At 38.9% G+C, this 21,153-nt stretch overlaps 1 protein-coding gene across 2 annotated transcripts in view; it reads left to right on the top strand.

The window, feature by feature from the left end:
- ARID5B (AT-rich interaction domain 5B) overlaps window positions 1-19,500 on the top strand; it is a 383,355-nt gene extending 363,855 nt beyond the window's left edge. For both annotated transcript variants that reach the window (XM_073685411.1, XM_073685412.1), the window contains one exon: window positions 1,336-19,500. In XM_073685411.1, the coding sequence (XP_073541512.1) occupies window positions 1,336-3,483 (2,148 nt within the window). In that variant the 3' untranslated portion in view covers window positions 3,484-19,500. The remainder of the gene's footprint in view (window positions 1-1,335) is intronic.
- The last annotated feature ends 1,653 nt before the right edge of the window (window positions 19,501-21,153 follow it).

Raw genomic sequence — 21,153 nt, 5'->3', positions numbered from 1 at the left:
TTTAGTGACAGGTTCACTTTAACATTATTTTAATGCAAGGCAATGACAATAACTTTTGTCTATACCAATCAGACTTCATTATCCTAGTTAAACATTCCACTGATCTTAGGGTCCCAACCCCCTGGGGTTACTAGACTGCAAAATGTATTGATTTGTGGACGCTGATTTTATCATACATTGCAAAAACAGATTCAGCTCAGGAAGAAATATACATAACGGCACACACAAAAACATGCAAAAAATGATCAGAAAATGTTTCCCAGCCTTCTAGAGAAGCAAGTATTTGCCAATCTATATTTTATATAATTTTTAGGTGCCTGAAAGTGAATATTCACCTTTTATCACTGTCATTTTCAAATGAATCTGTCACCCGATGTTTGCTACTTAATCTGAGAGCAGCATATTGAAGGGGCAAAGACCCTGATTCCAGTGATGTGTTACTTACTGGACTGTTTAGTGTTGTTTTCATAAAATTATTGTTTTATCGGGACTACTTTGCCTGCTGCCGATAGTCCAACCACACCCCCACCACTCATTGACAGCTTTCTGCCCATGCACAGTGTACAGAGAAAGCTGACAATCAGTGGTGTGGGCAGGGTTATACAGAGCTCAGCATTTAGAGAACTGGTAGATCTGCAGCAGAGAAAACAGTTTTAAATCAAAACTGCAGCAACCAGTAAAGTAAGTGATAAATCGCTGTAATCAGATGCCCCTACATCATGCAAATATCTGTTTACAAATTCCTTTTCAAGTTCAAAATTCTGTGCTGATACGGTTTCATAATATATAGTCCAAATTCCCTGCATGGATAGAGTTAAATGATAAAATTCTGAAAACTGGGAGCCTCCTGTAGAGGGAGCTCAGGAGCTTCCTGCGTACAGTATATTTATGAAGGACAATGGATATACATTTGCAGTAAACTCCCTCTAGTGGTGGCTGCAGGCAACACAAAGATATTTTTTAAATAATCCATGCAGAGAATTTGAACCTCAACCAAACAAATCTAGCTCTGTCAGCTATAAAGATATATTTAGTTTCTACAATGATTGACAATCCCATCTCTACTACTGATATGACTGTGACTGTCAACAAGTGACGCAGAGGAATCAAGTAGTCATTTTATCTGCCAAGCTTCCTGACCTATGACTAGGGTATGTGTTGCAATAGTATAGTGATAGTACTGCCAGCAGATATGGGTCAAATAGTTACAAACAAATAAACCAAGTATGATCTTACTATTGACAATTAATAAAATATAAATGTTTTTCTTGTTGCCTGTTTCTATAAAATTTATGTTAAAGTCTGGGACTAAAAAACTATTTGTGTTTTTTTCAGGCTTCACCGGAAGAGGAACCGCATCAGGATGTAAATGAGAAAAACCTGTCTTATACTTGTGATTCAGAGGAGATCAAGCCAAAGGTAGACAACTCTGAACTGATAGAAGACAACCAGTCCACCGCTCTGGATGAAGAAGAACTAGATGAGTCCATTCCTAGCATATGTCACGCGAAAGAGGAAACCATAATGCACTCAGAAGCTTTGCCCATTGACTCATTCCCCCATGCCATAAAAGAAGATAATTCCAGGTTAGCAGATGATGAACCAGAAACACTCATCGAAAGCACAACTGTACTAAAAGCAGAGCACTGCAAGCAAGAAATGCCAGATCTATCAGAAAGGGAAGTACGGGAAGGACATTATAACATGTTTCCCTCAATTCAGGTCCAACTGCAGCATGAAATTGATGTGGTTGATGAAAAATTGCCAGATATACCAGATTATATTGCAAACTGTACAGTAAAGGTGGACCCATTAGTCTCTGATGACCTTAAAAATCCTCTGGACAGCAACATTTTACAGGACGCATTGAAGCAGAACCACAAAGTGTACTTGGTCCAGACTCTGGACATGCTGAAAGAGAAGGACACTTCATCGTCATCATCGAATGAAGAATCTTCATTCAGTTACACACCTCTGCTTTATTCAAGGGGGAACCCAGGAATAATGTCTCCATTAGCAAAAAAGAAGCTTTTGTCACAGGTTAGCGGGGCTTCACAAACCGGAAGTTACCCCTATGGCTCACCACCACCGCTAATTAGCAAAAAAAAATTAAATTCCAAAATAGATGTTTCTCAACCTTTAACGCAAACTCATCAGGTATTGAACGCTGATACAGTGGCTATAAACAGACCGTCTGTGATACAACATGTTCAAAGTTTCAAGCAAAAAGCAACTGACGACAAAAGGAGCATAAATGAGCTGTACAAAAACAGTACTTTAAACAAAGCAGACTCTTACCGCTGTGAATTTGCCAAGCAGCATCAGAGTGTGCTGGCAGAGTCCTACTCCTTGAAGTCCAGCATGCTTGAATGCAAAGAGATGGCAGAGAAGAGGGCCGCACATAACTCCAACATGCCAGCCTTTTTGGCCGAGTTCTATTCATCCCCTCACCTGCATAGGCTTTATCGGCATACAGAGCACCATCTTCATAATGAACATTCATCAAAATACCACCCTCGGGAAATGTATAGAGAAAGTGAAAATGTATCCTTACACAAGCATCAAGAGAAGCTTCACTACCATCACTCGCTACATCAACAAGAAAAACAGAATGTCTCGAATCATATGGACGACCAGCCAACTGATTTGAGCCTTCCAAAATCTATGCACAAGCACAGTTCAAAAATGCCAGGATCGAACCTCTCCCATCATTTGGTACAGCAAGAAAGCAAAACCCATCACAGTCCATTTCATGTTCCAAACAGTAAGACTCTTGGCATAGACTGTAACCCAAAAGCCTGTAGAGTTTCGCCAATGCCGATACAGTTATCAAAAAGGCACGCAGAATCAGTTCACCAGCCCATTAAGACTCACAGTGTAAGACTTGACAGTGTAAGAAAGATGGAAGCCACAGTCCATCCAATCACAGTTGCTAAAGCAAGTCCTCAAAATTTTGGGACCTCGCGATCTTTGAAAAGAAATCTTGATGATATGGACAGCGGAGTCTGCGAAAAGAAAATACGAGCAGTGTCTCCTCTACACATACCAAAGGAGATATCAGGTCAAGAGGGTGAAAGCAGCAAATCAGTGCATGACATTCATTCTGTTGGTATGATGGAGAGTCACAAATATCCACTATCAACGCCAATCTTTACCGGGATCTATCCTGGAGGCTTATGTAGTGGGCTAAGCACGCGCATACCACCTGCCTATTCACATCCACTGCAGTACTTGAAAAACCAGAGTGTGCTTTCACCACTAATGCAACCCTTAGCTCTCCATTCCTTGATGATGCAAAGACAATATCTAACCAACTCCACTAACTCTCAGCAGCTATATAGACATTTGGCTTCAGCCACCCCAGTAGGACCTTCATACGGCGACCTACTACACAACAACCTTTATCCTTTAACAGCTATCAACCCACAGTCCGCTTTTCCTTCCTCACAGCTGTCATCTGTACACCCCAGCACAAAACTTTAAGCAAATTCCCTTTGGCAAAAAAAAGTCCAATTTTTTAATACCTTAGCTACATTCCTTGCCTAGCACAATATTCTGCATAAACACCGCGCTCTACTGTGTGAGCCGCACTGTAACCCTATATGTAACATATTAGAGGTAAGAACTATGGAGTCAAGGTTGCACCTTTTGGGTTGGTACAGTTTTCTAATGGAAACACCTTGCACAAAAAAAAAAAAAAACTACAATGTAGGGAATCAAGTGTGCGCCACATATTTGTGACAGAAGGTAAAAAAGCAAAAAAAAAGCTGGATCATCATAGGTTCAGATGTCACAACATACTAGAGGCAACGCTTTTGCTTTTTTTTTGTCTTTTTTTTTGACTGTTAAAGGTTCAATCAATGCAATGTATAGTTACATTAAATTTACAAGTAAATTTTAACACTATAATGGCAGAGGAAAGTTAAACACTGTTTATTCGACTGTACATATCTGCCAGTGTCACTGTCTGTTCTATTAATTTATATGAAATAAGCCCTCAGTTGATTTCTTTGCTTTTTTTTATATTTTTGTTTTTTATTAAACAGTTATGTGTTAACGGCAAGGTCATTTCGAGAGGTTGATTTTGTGCGTGTTGTCAAGAATATAACTTTAGAAGAGATTTTATAATTTACTCATCTTTGCTTACATATAAAAGGATGACAAATCGGACCCATTATCTACACCCCCTCCTCATCCACAGTCAACCATTTGTCTATATGCCAGAGACAACCATTTGCGAGGTTTGGCTGTTGTTGGGGTATATCATTGGTATACCAAAAGGAAACCTCCAGCCAAATGAAACATAAGCTGTGACTTAGTATTAGGCCACGTTCACACATTCAGTATTTTACATCAGTATTTAGAAGCCAAAACCAGGAGTGGGTGATAAATACAGGAGTGGTGACGTGTTTCTATTCTACTTTTCCTCTGATTGTTCCACTCCCGATTTTGGCTTACAAATACTGATGTAAAATACTGACCAAATACTGAACGTGTGAACGTGGCCTTAGTGTGTGCCTTTCCTGTAAATTGACCCTATAAATTGAATTTACCTTCTTCTGCAAGAGAGTTATTTGGCAGGATCTCGTAGCATAGTTGCCAACATTTTAATTTAATATTTTTAAATCTTGTCCACATTGTGTTTCTGCTGCAACAAAGTAGACTGAAGTCAACATATCATACGTCACCCTTCCTCACACTCAAAAAAGCAACAGATTGATTAAAGTAATACAGAATGTAGCAAAAATTAATAATGTAATAGCATAAACCTGTGAAAGCCCAGTCCTGACCCCTGGGTGGATCAAGGAACCCAACTCACATGATAATACAATCTAAAATTCCAACGGACACACAAACAATATGCAAAAAATACTACTGGTGAAATTTACACATTAGTTTGCATTGAAAACTGGTCTTTTTCGGGTCATGGGTTTCTCAAAGATGGCCCATATTTTCTCAAACATGGTCCTTTTGAAGATGTTTTCTGTACTGTATATTAAACAGTTTAAATAAACTACAATATAGCCACCTAAAAAACTGAAACAATGTGCCCATAAGTGGTATTCCTACAGTATGGCACCATGCAGGTGTAGGGGGCTTTTTCATATTGCCTTAATCCTGACTTTACCAGGGATGACAATCAATGATTATGTGTTCCTTGGCATTTTATAAGGTGGGTCCTGGCCTCGGGACATGGAAAATTCAGGTTTGTGCTTTTAACAAGAGGATATGTCAACAAATTTCACAATAGAAGCTGCATATGATCTTAGATAGTTAGCTTAAACCTGAGAAGGCTGATGTACTTACTCCTAAAATCCATGACAAAATGGCTGTAAAATCTTTTTTTTTTTCAAGTCCTTTCTGATAAAAAGCACATTTTATGAATCCCGCTGGAGAGCCTAAAGTTAGAGCAGACTGGTTAGATTGAAGTAATCTAGTTAATCATTTTTGCAGTTTGTATTGTGAAATTTGTAAGATCCCCTAAATATTTTTATTCTGTCTGTATTTCTAGGTATAGCATGTTTACTCCTTTTTTGAATGTGACCCATTTTGTTTGTGAACGCCAAGAACACCCCCAGGCAAATTTTCATCTGGTTTACAAAAAAAAAACATGTTACGGGTTTTCATTCTGCAATTTCCACTCCCCATCATCACTAGTATCTCATAGGGATGTCATCAATGTATTGTGGTTTAAAGACTTGAGTTTTTCTTTCTTATTTCCAATTTTTCTTGTGTATTTGGCTCCTTTGTGATTCCATTACCAACATTAACGTGCTAAAGGGTTACAATTACAATTAATGATTAAAGTCATAGTGTAATATGAAGGTTAAATGTTACTTTTCACTTTTCTACTAAATAGAAATCATTTCTTTGAGGAAAAAATAATACAATCAATACTAATGTTATTTATGAAGCCATGTTAGCATGTGCATGCAACTTCTTACAACTTTGGAAAGTTTGACCTCATTCAACAAGAATTTAATAGTCCTAGATTTCTGTCCCCCCAGGCGAGTATGCGATATTAGTATTTAAAATAATTAAATCAGGGATATAGCAAGTGACATTTCGGTGATCTCATGTGACCTTCGTCATACATTGGATTGCAGATGGGTTGATTGTATGTCAGCCTTAGAGCATGTGGGATGGTGGATATACTGCTAAGGCCGCCGACAGATGACCTTATTTCTCGTGCGAGGATCACATTGCAATCCTCGGACTGGCCGTCTGCTCTCCTGACCTGAGCGTGACATCCTGTGTTTCTTTGCAGCAGTCACGCTCAAGTCAGGATAGCCGACGGTCAGTCCGAAGATTGCGATGTGATCCTCGCACGTGAAATATGGCAGTCTGTCTGCACCCTGAGAAGTAATAACGCCATTACATCTTATGCCCGCCATCTCGCAGGCGCTATGACTGACATACAATCAACCCATCTGCAATCCAATGTTTGACGAAGGTCACATGAGATCATCGAAACTTAATGTTATATCCTTGGATTGTGCATCAATAAACTCATCTAATTTGCAAGTGATAATGGAGTGGTGAGCTCTTTCTATTGTTTTGGTAGGGATTGGAACTCTACTCGAGCACCAGAACATTCTCTCCGGAGTGTCGTGTTCTATTCTCTAAAAAAATAATTCATTTACAATTTTACTTACAACATAATTCTAAGTTTCTGGTATCCTGGCACATGATCACATCAGTTATCCCAGAGGTTTTCCATTTTTTTACCAATAAAGGTTAATGTTTGAGTCGTCAAAAGTTTAATGGTTTTCCAGTGTTATTTCTGTATGCATTTTTTCACAGTTTTCAAGATCTCTACTTGCCGCAATAAAATGGGAACCTTAAGGGGGTTGGCCATTGCTTTTTTATTGATGGCCTATCCCTATGATAGGACATCAATATCTGGGGGTGGGACACCTGGTACCCCCACAAATTAGCTATCACTGAGGCTGCCAGCGGCTGGAAGTTCCATACACTGCAGTTTTGCCGGATCAGCTTTGTTGCAGCAACATCTGAGAATTTCCAGCCATCACCGGTAACAACTGATCGGCCGGGTGTCCTAAGGATAGACCAGTAATGAGGTGATGGCCAGCCTCATTAATTGTTTTCTTTCCTGTTTATGTGATGTCACAGAAGTATTATTACAGCAGAGGTATCAGAACTCTACTTTTTAACAAGGCCGCCTCTACTGGAGGTAAACAATGAAGGATCCTAAGGAATTCCAACCAGCAGAGATCTTGAGTACTCTGAGGAATTGATACAGAAAGTAAATTGGAAATGTAATAACTTTTCACTATATGGAAATAATATTTTATTTGGGTGTTATCCAACTCTGGAGACATTTTTTTCTTCACCTTAATGTATGTAATTATTACTAATAATTATTTTTTTTGCTGTATGGTTTCATTGAAAAACAGTTTGACTTCTACAAGCTCTTTGTTTTCTTACACGTTGAAATATAAAGTGGTCTGTGGTCGTAAATCAGCTGAGAGGAGCTCCGAAAAAGACAAATAAAAGAGTCAGGGATTCTTCTATTGGACCATTCAGAATGAGCTTGTGGATGGACTCTCAGTTAACCCTGAGATTTTGCAGACATCAATAGCCAGTGTAACTGAGAGGCTATAAAAGGCAAAAACTTTCATGAAACCTGATTGCAAACAAATTATTTTTTAGGTAAAATTAATGCATTTAAGCAAAAATTGAGAATTGTCTTCCAAGGTGGAGAACCCCTTTACAATCACCTAAAATTTATGCTTATTCATACTTATTTTATGACATTGCTGACCTAATTTCTGATAATGTACATATTTACTATTGCCACTTTATTACAATATATCTTCTATGATGGCCATATTAATTATATAAGTGATTTGATTTATTCTGTAAGACCTGGGACTCACTCGCCAGGTTTGTTTTTCAGTTTTTATATATTGAGGATCAGAAAGTTACCCACAATTAAAGCATGAAACCTTACATTATTCTTTTTCATTTATGTTGAAAAAGAAAAATGAAAAAAAGACAAATGTGAGAATTACGGAAGAGTCAGAAGACCATATAACTTGGACGAGGATCACAACGCAATTCTCGGACTGGCCGGCGGCCATCCTGACCTGGGCGTGACAGTCCAAGCATTGCGTTGTGATCCTCGTCCAAGTTATATAACCGTCTAACTCTTCCCTTATCTAAAAGCCAGATTCAGACAAAAGTTGTAATTACGGGGTCAAATTGTGGACATGACTGGGTCTGTGTGCAGCTCTGTGTGCGCTTTCGCATTGTGGTGGGCTCAGGATCTGCCTAACGTTACATGCACTATTTGTTTGGCACTAAAAATTGGTCCAAATTGGCACATTTTCTGGAATTGCATTCAGTTATAATGATGTGGTGAAGGAGCTGTTAAGAGGTTTTATTTTTAGAGAAAATATTTTCTACCATCTTATTTCCATCCTTTATCTGTTTATTATAATAAATAGACTAATAATAACCCATTTATGTAGTGTCAACATAATCCGCAATGCTGTCCTAACTTATATCCATAAAAAATTGTATATGGTGTAGACATAATTAAGAATTAACTCGAGGAAAATATGAAGAAAAAAAGAAAAGCACTTGCCCTCAAACTTTAAGGAATGTCAAAAACCAGAGTCATCAATCTATAGATCATTTGTGTTGCCTGGAGAACGTATGTCTGTCATTGTTTATCAGCCTCCTCTTCTGCCCCCAGTAATGCAGATTTCTGCTGTTATAAGCAACTTACAATTCAGACCGTGTAGTTTAAGTTAAATGTTTCTTTTGATGAAACAGTATTGGTGGTGAGTTCTCCTTCAATGGAGAATACGTTATTTTACAGTATGGGTTAATAAAAAAAAACTTTTTGACATTGAGGGTGATCAATGAGTGGAACAGGCGGCCACGAGAGGTGGTGAGTTCTCCTTCAATGGAAGTCTTCAAACAGAGGCTGGACAGACATCTGTCTGAGATGGTTTAGTGAATCCTGCATTGAGCAGGGGGTTGGACATGATGACCCTGGAGGTCCCTTCCAACTCTAACATTCTATGATTGTACTCAATATATGCCAGAGTTTCTAGCTATTCCTGATGGGCACCATGGATGGTATATCCATCATAGATTCCATTGGATTCTGGTTCTATAATAACATGTCTGCTGAAAAGAAAGTGATAACTTAATGATAACTGATGACATTTAGATCAGTCGGTGTCTGATCGCTAGGACCCCCACAGATCACCAGAACGGGACACTTTTACTCTTACTAGAATGGAGCGGTATTGCACATTCTTGACTTCCGCTCCATTCATTCTCAGCTTTTTTTTCAGACAGCCCCCATTGAGAATGAATGGAGCAGCGGTCAAGCACTGATGCTTCATTCTCTTGGGGATAAAAGCACATTGTTCTGCCAGTTGATGGATGTCTCAGTGGTCAGACTACCACCAGTCTATAATTTATCACCTATCCTGTGGATAGGTGGTGGTAACTTCTTTTCACTGGACAATCCTTTTAAGCATACGGCTACAGGTTGACTTGTAGTCGCAATTACATATAGCAACTAATGATAAAGAATATGGTTGACCCATAAGTTTCCTTGACCATAACATTACCAGCAGCTTATGCTATCTTAATGTCACGTGGTTACAAGTCACCTCTTGAACATTGCATAAATTTTAGTTGATGTAGGAATGTTCTCCTTCTGAAGCTACAACCAGTGGTTGGTATTCTATAGAGCGCACATCGGACCCTAGGTGAAATATGATCACAATAGATGTCAACTATACCTATCTTTAAAGGGGTTGTCCAGGTTTGCGAGCAAAGTCTATAGTCACGTTGAATCGTGACAGTCATTTTGAATCTGCAGACTTCTGACTCATAACAGCATGCAATGAGCACGCTGTCATGATTCTCTGGTATTGCAGTAACTTGACTGCACACATGTAGCCACATGCTGACTACAAGCATTCTGCTTCTCTCAGTTCATTTCTACTGAGAGAAGCTGGATGAGACTAGTCTGCACATGACTGTATTTATGCACAGCGCATACATGAGGTCATATGACTGCTCAATCGCACCGGCAATACCAGAAAATCATGACAGTGTGCGCGCCACACACTGTCATGATTCAGAAGTCTGCAGTCAGATAGAGTGACTGCAGACTCTGAAACCTGAGTAAGCCCTTTAAAACTTTATTCGAGTAGAGAACCCATAAAAAAATACTTATAATAGGTGGTGATAACCATTTAGAATAAATTTCAGAAGGACAGGCGTTGTTCACTGCACTTCATGAAATAGTAATAATAATTCATATTATTATTAATTTATAGTAACATTCTCATTGAAGCTGAAAAAAGAACCCCTTGATTTTAAATGAGGTCCATCAGGTTTTTTCATAATTTCAGGACAAGAATAGTGACGCATGTGAAAAATATCAGAAACCTAAGAACACAACTGTGAACCCCAAACTTCCAAACTTGGTATTGTAATTACCCCCCGACAACTAATGCCTGGAAGTCAAGCGATATATATGGCTTATGATGCAGAAAATTCTATCAGTAATCCAATGTGAACTGAAAGCGGGTGGGCGGTTCAGCTGGTGTTCTGGCCACTATGGACTACGAATGTGTATTCTGATACAGTAAATAAATGCACCATATATCCTATAAAATAATTCTATGTCTCGAAAATAACATCCTGATGGTTCATTTACTTACGGCTCCTTGTTTCAGCAGCTAAGGGCCCTGTACATTTTTTAATATTTTAATTCTCTTGCAGATCTAGAGCTGCTGATACCTTATTTCACCAGTCCTAATAATAAAACTATTGAAACATTACAGATCGTATGCTACTTTCTAAGCCTTTAATAAGGTTAATGCCTCTTAAATATGGTCTATGAATTTCTCTACTAATCCACAAATGCATCTATCATCTGATAAGCCGACCGGTAACAATGACTCCGTGCTCCCATGACTTTCACTAGATATTCCAGATTCCGTTATCAAACACTATCTACGACAATTAATTCTATTCACCCATTTTGGGAAATTTTCTTCATCAAGCTTAAATCGAGTAATATTAACATGCACCTGTTACCATCACGCAGTCAAGGAGCCCATATTCATGAGCTTATAGCTGCTACCTGGCGTCTCATGAATAGTCATCAGGTTCTGTGAATATTAATTGTACAGGGCCTTAATGATGTCACGGCTCCTATTGAATTGATAAGCCGCGGTCTCATGAATATTGGCAGCGTTCGGGGCAGATGACAGGTGCTCTTTAAAAGAGATGCAGATCTGACGTATTTTTAGCCTGAATTAATTCAAAGATCTGAATTACGTGGAGCATTTCTAGTCGATGGCTTGGTTAAACATAATAATTGTGAAAAACACACAAGCTTTACTAAGCCATAAAGCTGTTCAGAGAAGACGTAAGATATAAACCCACTTGATTATCTTTCACAGTGGGCAAGCAAATTTAGCTGTGCACATAACGTAAACTGCCATGAATTATTCTTTATTCCGATGAAAACAAATGTAAGTAAATGTAAGTGCTTCCAGATCTCTGACGAGAATTATATTAATAAACCGCTTCCTTTCTTTCTCTAATCATTTTGGTGTAAACATTAGAGAAATGAAAGCGTTTAACATTCCGCGTTCCGGGCAAGCACCGGTCTAAAGAAATGTGCATGCAAAAGGGGAATTGATATTTTAGAAAATTACATACAGAAGAGAGGTAGTGTAATTGGAAGCTGATTTAACATTATGTCTTGGGTCCTCTTAAGTGCTGTAAAATCTGCTTGTAGGTACGTTACGGTGTTAATGGCCTTTCTGCACTTTTATGATGGTATATTATTACTGTGGCGAAAAGAATATTACAGAAAACCATAGTAAGAGGCAATTTTTTAAAAGGCTAATTTTACAGGTCACTTTTCATATTCATACACAGATGTGGAATGGCGCACGAAAACCCAAAGATGGTTTCACATGGCCGACGTTGACAGTCCAAATACGGATCATGATGTCCAGATTGGTGGCTGAGCTCCTGACTCCAACTCAGCAGTGTCATATATGCCTATGAGCCTGTCGCGTTTGAGTGAGAAGATCCACGACTGGTCCAAACATCGCAGCCTGTACTCGGGACGTAAATGTTACACCGGCCTAAGGCTTCCCTCGGGATCAATAAAGTGTATTGTATCGTATTACGTATCGGTGTATGAAAAGTGACTTGTAAAATTAGCCTTCCTAAAAATTGCCACTTTCTTTTGTTTTTTGTAAGCCTTCGACAACTGTTGGATAAAAACTCGTTTGGCCTAGCTGCGATCTGTCGCGCTTATGCACATGGACATTCAGCTCTATTGAGCATGCATGCATTCTGCATAGGAAAGGTGGAGTAAGCTGCTGCAATACACATGTAGAAGCATCTCCGAGGAGAATGAAAGGATCAGGTGTTGAAATTTAACAAGCCCGGTTATTCTTGGGAACCGCTCGTACACATTAGATGTTTGACCAGTCCTGTCGAAATCTGTCGATTTGCCCTACTTTTACCTATTGGGTATGGAGGCCTTACATGTTGTCCGATGTTGCAGAGCACAGGGTTCTCAGGAGAGCACTGTGCGTGGCTAGCACTGTCTCCAGGCATCACCACTGTTTGTCGTGTTACATATATCTTGGGCGATCCCCTTGCTTTGCTCTTTTTGGCTCTTGTATTTCAACCGTCTGTATTTAGTGCAGTAAATTTACTGTAACACTAGTGAAATTGCGCATAAAACATCATATTGTGGTAATGGAAAATGTGAGAAGTAGACAAAAAATAAATAAATAAAAATATATAGCGGTGCTGAATTTGTTATTTTTTATGTCCTCTATTTAATCTAAATCACATATTTTTGATATATAATTACTTGAATGTACATGAAATAAGCACTTAGTCAAATATTTTCTAGAAAAAGTCATTGTCACTAATTATTATCATTGTATATACGAATATTTAACTTTTCTAGAAAGAGTCACTGATCATTTATTACAGGAAGAAGACATAACAACTATTTACAAAGTAACGACAAAATAGTTTTTTCGTTTTATCTCTAGGTCTATTTAGTATTGGTATTAGCAAAAAACAACGCACACGTTAAAAGAAACTATGATTCAAATGTTTCCACGTACCAAAATAGGGCTAGTGATATTGTACTTGTATTTTATGCATATTAAACCACTATCTGGAGGCAGATTCTCGGGGAGATCTCTATCGCGCATATAGATCTTAACAGCTAATTTACATATTAAGAAAAATGTTGATTTCTCTGGAATAAAACATCAGATCGTAGATATCAAGGTGTCATTTTATTCAACTTTCTATGACCTCTATGTCCATATAGACTGCTATGTGGGTTGATCTTAGTAACAGATTCTCTTTAAAGCCAAAACAAGACCTGGTTTAAAAATAAAAAAAAGAGCCGAATTGCTTTTCCCCTTTATAAACCATTTTTGAATATTGGCTTCAAAAATTGCATAATTGAAAAACCCTAAAATGAGCACTGAATTAAAAGTATGAAACGCACTGTAAATTACCGTTCATGGTAGTGGATAAGTGGACATTTCAAATAATGTATGGCCAACTAAATAATACTTAAATACTAACCATGCTTTCGTTTTTTTCCCAAGAGCTAACAGTGTAAGCAAAGATAAAGAAAAACTTTGTAACACAACTTTGTCACTTATCAGTCACTTCTTCTCTCCCTGATCATAGACGCTCAAAAATTGATCAAATCTGTCTACAAATCTGTCTGCAGAGAGAAACAAATTATATATGCTACTATTAAATTATATCTAGAAGGAAAGGGGGAGATGCTGGAAGAAAACAAAAGCAGAAATATATAAGAAGAAACTGCCAAGTCTTTTAGCGCAAAGGGAAAAATTGGTAAAATTGCAGGATAATAGTCATATAGGCCACCTAGGCCAGAAATAGTGATATTCCCCTTGTACACACACATGGCAGTTTATTCTGAAAAGTTACCTGAAAGTGCAAGTAATCCATACTATGTGTTATAATCCACCAGTTAGGTATTGCCTACAGAAGGTCCCCAACCGATGACCTTGTAGCTGTTTACAACTGCACCAATGGGAATCAATGGAATAGTTGAGTCTCGGCACTAGGGCAATTTCTACTAGACTAAGACCAGGTCACCAAGCATTAAAATATTTGATTTTTCCTTTAAAAACCCTTGAATCCTTGTTTTCCAATTGAAACATTGCTAATATTTCCTCCTTATTTTCTGTAAATAAGACGGGATGTTGATGTCGCACTTTCTGTTTACGCTCCATTTACCGCAGTCTTGTTTGTCTTCTGTGTCTTTGATACATTAACTGTCAGCCGAGAGCTAATGACGCTTGAGAGAATGTGGGAAAGGAATGGTTGATTTTTAACTAAAAGGAAAACCAATGCAGTTAATGTGGTTACTCAGCATGTAAGGAGTGTCAGGGTTCACAGCTCCCTGGTGATGATGGGGAAGTGCCAATGATGGGACCGCACATCTGTATGAAGTAGCTGGTCGCTGGGGTTTGGCAGTATATAGTTGGTTCTGATCATTACAGTATTTTATTACGTCAGAATCATAGTAATACCATTGAATTCATTGAAAGACTACAGACTGCTGTAAATGCAGCACAAGGCCAGGAAATCTTAATGTGACTAGATTACGGTCTGATCTGCCCAATGACGGTTTGTGTAAATTCCTAATTGATTTGCAAAAGTGCCCACATAGATGGAAAATCAGCAATCTTGCTAAAAAATTATTTTGACCAGATTCTCTTTTTTACAGAAATGACATCCTATCAGGATTAGTCAATCTTAGAGGTCATGCAGACGACCGTATTTTTGGTCCCAGTGCAATCAGAAAAAACATCAATCGCTCTTGGAGCAATGTTATTCTATGGGGCCGCGCACATGTCAGAAAAAAAATCGCAGTATGCACGATTTTCATCCAATATTTGGATCGCATTAGGCCATGGAAGTTAAAGAGTCCGTGGAAAAATTCAGAACTCAATCGGATGGCAACTGAGTACGGTCCGATTTTCACAGACTGACAGAATGGAGACCTTTTTTTCCATCTTCTAATCATCCGAGAAAATTGGATCACAATATGATCATACTCTGATTAAGCTCTGATCAGCATAATTGGACCAATGTTCTCAGATTAGAGAAAATGCAGTTGTGTGACCCTAGCTTAACACAAGCATCCACAAAAAACGAATGATTTTTCATTTATATTGTCATGTGCATGGCATCGTTTTTACACATCAGGTGTTCTTAAAATTTAAAAGACTAAATACATTTTCCTTTGTTAAATAATTGCAATGTATCCCAAAAAATTGGATGATTCAACCATATGGGATCTGATTTTTTTTCACGCACCCATAGACTTGAATAGGCGAGTCTCATCCGAGATCTGGAAAAGACTAGTGCATACCGTGATTTTTATCACCCATACATTTAGTATGTGTAAAAAAAACCTGGCATCTGAACAGCCCTATTAAATAACATTGGGTCGAGTCCTGACAATTATTTTCACTAACACTTGGACCAAAAAAAAGGTCCTGAGAAAGTAGTCTCACAGCACTTAGCCATCCTGAAATGAACACAAATCCATCCCCTTTGTCACATCAATATAAACTTTTGTGAATGTAATTTTTGAAAAAACCCTCATCTCTCCCGACATGTCTGGCACAGGAGATAATTGTATTCCCATGAAATAACAATTCTGGAGCATTTTTCACTATAGCCCTCGGTTGTGCAGTTCTTCTGTCAAACCTCCTAGAAATTTATGAATAAATTGGCAACAAAAAGTCACAATTCCCCTTGCCAAAGGATCATCCCCTGCACAGTCAGCACTGATTGGACAGTGTGAGGACACACCCAGTTGCCTATATATTCATGAACTTCTAGTAGTGATAAAAGAGGAACTTCAGAAGGCAGAGTTCTGCGAAAAGATGGCCCGGAATTGTTTTATGTGTTGAATACAAGTATCTTCTAGTATCTAGTAACTACAGGATAAGTGCAGGACAATTTTATTTGAAAGCTGCTGATTTATTCCTGTAATTAATAACATGTAATTAGGAAACCTGAAATCTACATCACTTGAGATGTCTAAGAAATTGGATCATTGATTGTTCAGCTGCCGTTCCATTTGGAACTTTATACGAGCGAAGTAACTGTAAGTAACTGGTAGCCATAGGACACAGTCACAGTTATTCTGTGTTAGGGCTCATGCAGATGACCGTATGTTCAGTCCGAGTGCGATGTGACAAAACATCAGATCGCACTTGGAGCAATGTTATTCTATGGGGCCGTGCACATGTCTGATTTTTTTCTCGGACAGAGTTTGTCCGAGTGAAAAAATTCTACGTGCCCAAGTTTGATCCGATATTCGTCTCGCACTCGGCCATGCCAGTCAATAAGTCCGTGAAAACCATTGGACTGCGTTCGGATGACATCTGAGTGCAGTCCGATGTCCATGGACTTACACATTGAAGAAATATTTTTCACCATCTTCTCATCCAAGAAAATCGGATCACACTCTGATCTGACTCTGCTCTGAGTGTGATTAGCATAATTGATCCAATTTTCATGGATGACAAAAAATACGCTCGTCTGCACCTAGCCTTAAGATTGAAAATAATACATTGGTTTTGTGCCACCTGATCTTTTTCAACAATGACGAGTGATTATGAGTACAGATTTGCGGAATATGTTGACACTATAAAGTAACAGGAGACATAATGCTCACAGCCTCAACAATACTATTCTAATTATGGATCTCCTCTTAAAAGCAAACCTCACCATTCCTGCCAATATTCACCCGTCTCATATAGGATATTCCATTCACTTTGACATCGTTATGATTAATTTGCAGTATTTTTCTTTGCAACTTATTGATTTTACCTAAAAGTGTTTTCCACGCAGGCAGCAGATCTGCTTCTATATAAAACGCTATTGGCACAAACCCCCCGCTGGATTATTTGTTTAAAAACTCCTTAAAGGAATCTTGGATACAGTTCAAAAAGACGGTTGAATTCTCACTCAGCTAAGAGCAGATTAGAAAAAAAAAATGTCTTAGAAAGGGGCTTTGTGCAAGTTCAAGAGGATTTAATACCGAATTGCACCAGTCTATTTTCTGCAATTAAACCATTGCTGTTTGAAGTTTGGAGGAAAAAAAAACTGCAAATTTCTAATTGGCAATACTAATAAATCTATGGAGTGCGTTCACTTCCAAGAAATGTTGTAATACATGATTCTGCCGAGTTACTCATTTATTACCAGTTCTCAAGGTTGTGAGATAAAACATTCTTCTAACCTCTGGCAAGATTGGGAACAGTTTGTGTTTCATGAGCTTAAATCACAACCAGCAGCGCACGCCTCATGTCCTCAGAAATCTCCGCACCCGGCCAAGTGGTCACACAACCACTAAAAATATGTTTTGCTAATACAATCATTTTATCATCACAAGAAAATATCAAGTCTGTTCTAAAGTAAACCAAATCTATTTCTATGTACTCTGTTAAAATGTGATGCACGACCTCTGAGAAGTGCTGTAATCGCCTGAGCTCCAGGCACCCACTCATTCTCCTGTACTGTTGTGCCTTGCTGAGAATATAAAACCAGAATATAAAGTCTGGAGCACATCGAAAATACCCCGTCCTCCTCGCCCTCTGGGTATTTTATTTTTTTAATGTAAATGTGTTGTGTAATTCATCTTGTGGAAAAGATACAATCCTTTTATTGTTTCATTATAAACCACGCCTGTATCTTCACCAAGAATATGATGTATGGTACGTGTGTGGTATATTGTATACCCATGTGTGGGGTTATGTCACTTTATCATTGTAGAGGCTTTTATTAAAAAAAATCTACCTATTTACTAGTAATCTATGACAACCAGGCTTTTTTAAAGATTATTTAAACTTTCATTTTTTTTTTATATTTTTTTCCAGCATGGAAAGTTATAAAACTTCACTAGTCATTTTAATAGGGGATTTGTCTTCATTCTTGTAAAACAAAATAACATGTGGTTTCCAAACCCCTGCTTTTTCCAAGTCTACGTGCCTTCAGCTGCATTGCTATCATAATGTACTCATTTGGAGTACAGATGATGGCAGTGATGGGTCTCCTCGTCTGAGTGTTGTGCTTAGGGCAGAGACAGACTGCCGTATAATTCGTGAGAGGATCACACCGTAAACCTCATACTGGCTGTCCACCCTCCTGACCTGAGCTTGACAGCTGCATAGAAATGCATCATACTGTCATGATCAGGTCAGGAGAGGTGCCGGCCAGTCCATTCAGTGCGATGCGATCCATGCACGAGTTATACGGCAGTCTGTCTCTGTCCTTATAAGAAAAATCTCCTGCAGCGGCTTATCTCCAGAGGTAGTGAGACACAGGTGCTGAACTGACCTTGTCACTGCCATCATCTGTACTTCATTTTGATATCAATGCACCTAAAGGCAGACAAGGAGACTGGGGGAAAGCAGAGGTTTGGAAGCTACTTACACGAATGAAGACAAGTCTCCTAATAAAACTATTTGCAAAGCTTCATAACTTTCCATGCTGGTCCAAAATTTACAAAAAAAAATAAAAGTTTCTAGAGAACCTCTACGTAATCATGAATGTTGGATCTGCCTATAAATGCAAAGGGTGCACTTTAAATGGAATGTCCTAATGGCTCCAAGTTTGATTTGCGGGGGATGGTAAATGGATTGCAACTCATGCGTGGTACAATTAAAAGAACATGAGTTACATGGGTGAAAGATTGAAACTTTCTGCAACTCCCAGTAACTTTAGTCAAGAGGCCTCATCTATGTGAGGGCACCTCTTTAGGAAAACTTGGAATGGGATCAGTTTATCCGCCAAGTCAGTCGTATTTAAACACACCACCCTAATGTGTGCCTGGAAATTATTGTAGGGTGTTAGGGACTAATGCATGAATGGCTAGTAATGGCCACTCCTCAGATTTATCCGTGTCTTGTCCTGTGCACCTCATTTTTATGTGAATGGTAATCTCACTCGGACATTACCAGATTTATTAGCCACAAGCACTTACAAAGGAAACTTTGCTGTAAATGTCTGACATTTTACTTGGAGTCGAAAGCATATCTTCATATATTGCTGGCTGTGTATATTTTTTTTTAAAGGAAAACCAATAATCTGCTGTAAATATTGTACAATTTTTGTGATTCAAGTCATGTAGCTTAAAATTGTAAGTGAATATTTGTACATAGTCTAAAAGACCAGTAATGTCCTGAAGAGTCTAAACACTACCACCAGAAAACGCTGAGCCAATCGCTGACACTCAATTTTTGTATGTTTTCCAAATTGTACCTATCCAAATGCTTTTTGATACTGTATGACGTGCTAATACAATTTCCCAATCACATAGCAGACGGAGAGATATTTTGTACTTTTTGAGCCACTGTAATATTTAATAAAACATTACTATGAACTCGTTTTAGCTGTGTGTTTTCTCTTCCTGAAGGCTGGGTGTAAATACAAAAGTATTCAGTTACTGTTTTATTCAAAAAAGGTTGAAGAGAATGTATCAGCTACTTTGTTTTCCTAATTGAAGCTAAGTATTGATAAATATTCTTGTTTATAGTCTAGTGTTATTTTCTGATTATACTTTTTTATTTTACTATTTGTACATGCGCATGGGCCTGCCATTGTGTCTGAATTGGTGTTAACAGCTTATGGCAGCCAGATAATACAAAGGAAACAAGAGTGCAGATGTTTATTGACGCATGTTGGAGAGTTTTCCAGGCATGCTCGGTGGTATGTGCAGATATCTTTGTGCAGAGAGGTGGAGGAGGCGAGCTGTGAACATCATCTGTTGTGGGTGGTGTGTCCTGTGTTATCTATATGAAGGTGTTATATTTCAAAGTGATCCAGCCTGTGATGATAATGAAATGATTACTGAAAAGTGATCATTACAAAACACGAACTGTCAACCTCATATTAAAGGGGTTATCCGAGACTTTGTTTTTTTTTTTTGTTTTTTTTTTGGGGGGGGGGGGGGTGTAGGGCTAAGAACTTCCCAGCAGCTATGTGCCTGTCCTGCCCTGTGACGAGCCGTTCCAGTTGAGGTGGCGATTCTCCAGCTTCATTTGACCTCATGTCAACGTCCGTGTGCCATCTGTGTACTGTCCGTATTTAACATTGCAAAGGATAGGAGAAGCTTTGTCATTTATTTATCATCCGTTAAAATCACTGATGGTAAAAACGGATACACGGACTGTACACTGATGACGCACTGATACATAACACCAATGCCTTTCTTCATGTATGTGTTTAAACACGGATGTGTGAATGAGGCCTTAACCCCTTTATGTTGTGAGATGTATCCATACGTCCCTGTGCCCTGGACCTTAATGATCAGGTACGTATGGATACGTCTCGGCGATCACTGCCGCATGTCAGCTGATTCTGACAGCTGACACCCGGCACTCAGTGCAGAGAGCGGTGTCTGCACCGTTCCCTTCTTTTTAACCCCCTAAATTCTGCTGTCGCAGCATTTAGTGAGCATAGGGACAAAAGGCCCTCTGCTCTTGGATCGGAGACCCCGTAACATCATCACGGGGTCCTGATCGTTGCCATGGTGACCCAATGTCGTCATGATGACATCTAGGTCACCAGACATTAGCGAGGTAGTTAGATCATGCACAGTGCATGATTAAACTATCATGTGTCTATTTGCAGGGCTGACAGCTATAAGGCATAGCAGTGCTCCAGCATTGCTATACCTTATAACAGCAATCAGTCTGCAGAAAGTCCCACAGTGGTAGTAAGAAAGTGAAAAAAAAAAGTTGTAAAAATGTTAGGCATCGGGCGGTTGCTGGATTCGAAATGGGTCCAGAACCTTCTGTGGTCCCCCATTCCTGTCTAGCCAGGGCAGATGCTGCTCAGTATCGTCGTCAGCCCCAACGCCTAGCTGGTCCACGAGATGTACAGATTGTCTCTTGGGTATTTGTGCCTAGCAATGTTAAGCATAGGTTGTGGAGGGAGACAGGGCTCTTGGAGTCTAAGTCCAGGATTCGCCGCACTGAGCATGCCCGTGACCTGGCGGACCGTGATTGGTGGTTTGGCAACCACCTGACCCGGTGACCT

Source organism: Phyllobates terribilis, unplaced genomic scaffold (assembly GCF_046119375.1).
Source record: "Phyllobates terribilis strain yellow unplaced genomic scaffold, ASM4611937v1 Scaffold_5__5_contigs__length_657084704, whole genome shotgun sequence".
Taxonomy (NCBI): Eukaryota; Metazoa; Chordata; class Amphibia; order Anura; family Dendrobatidae; genus Phyllobates; species Phyllobates terribilis.
The sequence above is the reverse complement of the archived record's forward strand: the minus strand, read 5'-3'. Positions and strand labels throughout refer to the sequence as shown.